Here is a 6,349-nt window from a genome sequence, read left to right as displayed (position 1 = left end):
TAATAAAGCAATAAGTTTTTTTTTTTAACAAATAGAGTTTAAAATTTATTATAATACTTTTTATAATTATCTTTGCTAGGAAATTAATTTATAAAATAAACAATTTTGTAAATGATAAAAAATTACAAACTATACAAAGATATGAAAAATACTTTTTAAATTTTTTAAATACTATTTTAATAGTTAAAATTGAAAGTAAAAATTAATTAATTTGTAATTACATATAAATTATTCCCAAAAATTTTTTGGTTTTAATTGAAAAATATTACATAAAAGTTATCATTTATTTTTATATTACAAAAGCAAAAAAAATTGGTGCTAGAATATATATATATATTTTTAATTATAATCCACTAAATTATCTTTATTATTCAATTGAATTAAATATTAAATTTTTTTATAAATATATTATTGCCTCTTTCAAGTTTTCTTCCTAAATATAGTAATAGCATCCCTCCACAACCTCAAGCCACAAAACTTGCGATTGGCTAAGATGGCATTGGCAGCAATCCCATCTTCATCTTCTCCCTCATATGCTACCATATATTCACCTCACCCCCTTTCACTTCTTCCCAAATGCAACTCTCTTCAACTGTTAAAGCAAATCCAAGCCTTTACTATCAAAATCCACCTCCAATATGACCTCAACGTTCTCACCAAGCTCATTAATTCTTGTGCTCTAAATCCCACCCCTTCTTCCATGGACCACGCGCACCAGCTGTTCGATACAATTCCCCAACCGGACATCCTACTCTTTAACATCATGGCTCGTGGCTATTCCCAATCTAAGACCTCACTCAAAGCCATTGCTTTGTTTATTAAAGCTTTAAATGATGGTCATTTCCCTGATGATTACACTTTCCCTTCTCTACTTAAAGCTTGTGCCAATGCTAAAGCCTTTCAAGAAGGTAAACAATTGCATGGCCTTGCTATCAAACTCGGGCTAAATGATAATGTTTATGTATTTCCTACATTAATAAACATGTACACCCAGTGTGATGATGTGGATGGAGCTCGACGAGTGTTTGATAAGATAGCGGAACCATGTGTTGTTTCGTATAACGCAATCATAATGGGTTATGCTCGAAGTAGCAGGCCTAATGAGGCATTGTCATTGTTCCGTGAATTGCAGGCTAGGAAACTTGAGCCTACTGATGTTACCATGCTTAGTGTTCTATCATCTTGTGCTTTGTTGGGAGCATTAGACTTGGGGAAGTGGATACATGAATATGTCAAGAAGAATGGTTTGGATAAATATGTCAAAGTGAACACTGCACTGATAGATATGTATGCCAAGTGTGGGAGTTTGGATGATGCCATTTCTGTCTTTAAGAGCATGACTGTAAGAGATACACAGGCTTGGTCGGCAATTATTGTGGCCTACGCAACACATGGGCAGGCTCATAAAGCTATATTTATGTTTGAAGAAATGGGAAAGGCAAGAGTTCAACCTGATGAAATTACATTTTTAGGTCTGTTGTATGCGTGTAGTCACACTGGATTAGTAGAGGAAGGTTGTAAATACTTCTATAGTATGAGTGACACATATGGGATTATTCCTGGCATCAAGCATTATGGTTGTATGGTGGATTTGCTAGGCCGAGCAGGACGGTTGGACGAAGCTTATAAATTCATAGATGAATTGCCAATTAAGCCCACACCCATACTCTGGCGAACCTTGTTATCTGCTTGTAGCAGCCATGGCAATGTAGAATTAGGGAAGCAGGTGATTGAACGAATTTTTGAACTAGATGACTCTCACGGTGGAGATTATGTGATTTTATCTAACTTGTATGCAAGAGCTAAGAAATGGGAAGATGTGGATTCCTTAAGGAAATTGATGATTGATAGAGGGGTGGTAAAGATTCCCGGGTGCAGTTCCATAGAGGTGAACAACATAGTACATGAATTCTTCTCTGGGGAAGGGGTGCACTATGTTTCTATTGACTTGCATCGAGCGCTTGACGAGTTGGTCAAGGAATTAAAATTGGTTGGTTATGTACCCGATACTTCTCTAGTCTTTCATGCAGACATGAATGATGAGGAGAAAGAAATTACTCTTAGATATCATAGTGAGAAATTAGCACTTGCATTTGGCTTACTTAACACTCCACCTGGGACAACAATCCGTGTGGTGAAGAATCTTCGAGTTTGTGGGGATTGCCATTCTGCTGCTAAACTTATATCATCAATATTTGATAGGCAAATAATTCTTAGAGATGTGCAGCGATTCCATCATTTCAAAGATGGAAAATGCTCTTGTGGGGATTATTGGTAATAAATTTCCAAACGAAAATTCCTCATTACGAGACTGGGATATTTGCATTGGCCTTAGTCTTGAGTACTTTTCCCTACAACCTGTGGATGGATGACCATTCATTCAATATAAGTTCTCAGAATTATTCGAAGTCAAGAAAAGCAAGCAAGGTTGGTTCTAATTGGTGGTTCCGTAACTTTTCATCAGGTTTATCATTTGTGTATTTGAACCATTGATGTACAGCGGTTGGTATGGATCATTATTCTTTTATTTTATGTTATATACTTGTCGTGCAAAGAAACCCATTTTTGTTTGTAAAGCTTCATGGAGTCGACCTTGGTTTCAGGATGTACATGAGTTTTCTTCCTAGGCTCAGCCTATTATGAACCAAAAAATCTGTCAGTGCATGAGAGGCATGTGATTTCAACCCTTGTCAAATATTCAACACTGATACCAAATATGAACAGGGCTTGGCCCTTCTTATAAGGATTGTGGTATGCGCTCCTTTTGTCTTCATTTACATTCATGCAAATAATGAACTCTTGCCTTGTTAGTTATTATTTGAATTGGATTTCTGTGTGTGACTATCCATGTGAAAGTGTGAATGTATTTATCGTGTGAATTTATGTAGTTTATTGAAAGTAAAAAATTTGATGTGGTTCAAAAAGGAAAACTATTGAAGTTTAAAAAGGGAAAATTTACTATTTGGTTTATAGATTTTTTCTAATATTATAATTTAGTCCCTGTATATTGAAAATTAAATGATTTACTCTTTCACTAATGCTCCCGTCAAAATTAGAGATCTTTTTGTTCAATATTACAGTTAATATAAATGAAAAGATAAATATATTCTTTATTCAATTAAAAGAAATTTACCATTTGACCTTTAGAATTTGAATGGTATTATGATTTAGTCTTTGTATTTTGAAAATTGAACGATTTAGTCTCTCATTTTTTTCCTCTCCAATTAAAATTAATTGTTATAAAATAAATTAATTCTTTCTATTCTAATAAAATTTTTTTAATACCAACAAAGTTAATAAAGAAAAAATTAATTCTAATAATTTTAACAATTATCAAATGCAAAGATTAAATTGTTCAATTTTTAAAATATAAGAATTAAGTTGTAATATCGGTTAAAATTCAGAGATTAAATAGTAAATTTCCTTGATTGAATAAAGAATATATTTGTCTTTTCACTTAAACAATGATAATATTGAACAAAAGGATTTCTGTTTTTGATAAGAGTACAAGTGAGAGATTACATATTCAATTTCAAAAATTTGTGGACCAAATTGTAATATCGGTCAAAATTAGGAACCAAATAGTGAATTAAATGAAAAAAATATGGAAGATTAATGTAGTTTTAGGAGACATATGCTTGTTAACAAGCTACAAATTTCAAAGACAAGTCCAATGTGAAGAGATGGTTGAGGCTGAGACTGCCATATTCTGAGCTGTACTCTCCTCTATGCACATGGTGTGTATGAGCCGACTTTCACAGAGGCTGAGGTTTCCAATGTGAGAAAGAAAAAGATACAGTAGAACAAATAGTGTAAATGCAATGCCAATCTCCTACCAAATCGGTTTGACTTGCACTTTTTTTTTTCTCAAAAAGATAGATTTCATTAACTGAAAAGGCCTTCGACTCATAATAAAGCTATAAAGATCCAAGAAAAAATAATATGACCAAAGGCCCATAGAGACAAAACCCAAAACTCGGAACCATGGCTTAGAAAAAAGAGTTCTAACCATCGGCCTGCACCCCAAAACTAAAAAGAGCCGAATCCAACTCATAAACCCTAGGTGCCACTGAATTGACCCGAAGGAGAAGGGATCCACTGACCCATCACCGCTTGTTTGTAGAAGAGGACACAGGAAGATGAGCGAGCATGATTAAAACCACCATACAAAGAAAAGTTTCAACAACTTCAATCCAAGGCATACACGTCAAGGCTGAGGAAGAACCCCATGGAAATTGCACAATACCATTGCCATGGAGAAGCAGGTCGAATTGGACCACCAAAAAGCCGAAGCCCACGAAAGGCATTGAAACCACGAGCGGATGAAGGTGCTCTACATAGTGATGAAGGCAGAGCTCAATCGGGCGTTGCACCTCCACCAACCAACATATGAAATCATTATTATTATTAATTATTATCTTATCATAATTTGTATTATATCCTTTTTAATAAACCTTATAGTTATATACTTCCAATTCAAACCAGGAGATCAACAACAAAAAACCACTTATTTATTATTGGTATTTCTTGTGTCCATGACAAATTGGGATGGTACACTTTTAAAATTATTACAAAAGAAAATTTAATTTCAATGTGAGTAATTGACTCAAGTAGAAATGTGCTAAATTAGTAACGGAAGAGGTGAAAACTGAAAGGGAGAGGCCTAAGATGACGTGGAAGGAAGTAGCATCACAATATTTATAAATTTTGAATATTAAGATGAATTCAATGGCAAATGTATTCTTATAAAAGAGGGGTCAATTGACTCCTCGTTTTTCTTAAGTCACCCTTATACATTTATATATTGATTTAAATTGACCCATAATAAATTTAAGTATTGAAACCTTTTTTTTAATGGAGAACTCATTTTTACTAATAGAAAATAAATCGATCGCTATAAATTGATCAAATTATTATGTGTTTGTAGTGTATATGCACATTCACTCTCAAAACTATGAGTCTCATCTTTCTAAATTTAAAATTTAATTGCTTTTGTATGAGTATTCAACATACTATTTTTTAGTATACAAAATATATCATATAATTTGCCTATATATATCCTAGAAATTTTTTTTCCTAAATCTGCCACTAGATGGACTTAGTATATAATAGAGTTAAATGATGAAAATGACGAAAAAGAATTCATACAGCCTATTCTATTTAATTTTAATTTAAGGCTTGATTGCCGTTATAATGCAAATAAGCTCAAACAAAAATACACGGCTAGAGATGCAGCAACATTTTGATATGACACAAAATGAATGTGGGCAAGGATCAAGATTAGGGTGACACAAAATGAATGTGGGCAAGGATCAAGATTAGGGTCAATTATGATCATGATGGCTAAAAAAGGAAAGAAAAAAATTGAAAACCCATGTAGAGAAGGAGAGATAGACAGATAAGATTGACAGATACTCATTTCTAGAACCTTCTATTTTTGCCTATTAGTACAGCTATAAACAGCATATTCTCACTAAAAAAAAACCATTATAAAAGAAATTAGATAAGAGTGTTGAAAACCCATAGTTTCTGAAAGTTGAATAAGGATGAAAGCCTAGAGTTCAATCTTGATGATGCTTTTGGTAGCCCTCTACCTATCTCTCCTTTGTGCTTCACACGATTTTTATTTCTTCTACTTTGCTAACAAGTAAATTAATTAGTTAATAGTTAAGCTTAATTATTGATTTGAGTTTCTTTTTTTTTTTTTTATATATATATAGTGAAATGATTGTTTGTGATACAGTGGCCAGGTTCATGCTGTGATACAAAGCAAAGTTGCTGCTACCCAAGCACTGGAAAACTTGCTGCTGATTTTGTCATCCATTGAAGTGTAATTCCTATCCTTATAGTTACAATATTTTATAAAATTACAATAAAATAAAATTAAGAATTAATTTGTGCGAAAAAGTGCATAGAAGAAAAATAGAAAAAAATTTAGTATTACTTTTCAACCCATTCTGTTCAATTTTAAAATGGAATAAAATGCTATTTAAGTATTTTCCACACAAAAATCTTGGCAAGATTTTCCTTTTTCCTTTCCCTTTTTACAAAAACAAGAGAATTGAATTTTTATTTTTTCTTTCTTTCATTTTTCTTTTAACAAAGTAAAGAAATTGACCTTTTTTTTTCTTCTCCTATCATTTTTTTCTCTCTTTCTTTTCCTAACTGCAGAACATTTTAATTATAAGAATCTCAAAACAGAAAAGTAATTTTTTTAAATTACTTTTTTCATAATATTTAAAATAGTATTTTTTTATTTAAAGTATTTTAGATAAACTTTTTAACCATAAACACAGCTAGAAACGGCATAATCTCATTAGAAAAAAAGAAAAAAAAAATCCTCATAAAA

The 6,349-nt window shown here is 32.2% G+C and overlaps 1 protein-coding gene across 1 annotated transcript; it reads left to right on the top strand.

Annotated features, from left to right (window-relative positions):
* The first annotated feature begins 441 nt into the window (after positions 1-441).
* Positions 442-2,754, top strand: LOC110648234 (pentatricopeptide repeat-containing protein At2g02980, chloroplastic). The gene has a single exon (XM_058154049.1). The coding sequence runs from the start codon at positions 494-496 to the stop codon at positions 2,276-2,278; it is 1,785 nt and encodes a 594-aa protein (XP_058010032.1). The 5' UTR covers positions 442-493; the 3' UTR covers positions 2,279-2,754.
* The last annotated feature ends 3,595 nt before the right edge of the window (positions 2,755-6,349 follow it).

Source organism: Hevea brasiliensis, chromosome 9, assembly GCF_030052815.1.
Source record: "Hevea brasiliensis isolate MT/VB/25A 57/8 chromosome 9, ASM3005281v1, whole genome shotgun sequence".
Classification (NCBI taxonomy): domain Eukaryota; kingdom Viridiplantae; phylum Streptophyta; class Magnoliopsida; order Malpighiales; family Euphorbiaceae; genus Hevea; species Hevea brasiliensis.
Note: the sequence above shows the minus strand (reverse complement) of the source record. Positions and strands in the feature narration are given on the sequence as shown.

What these genes read in the sequence shown, in the direction of transcription:
- LOC110648234 (XM_058154049.1), top strand. Translation starts at nt 494, where the DNA reads ATGGCATTGGCAGCAATCCCATCTTCATCTTCTCCCTCATATGCTACC.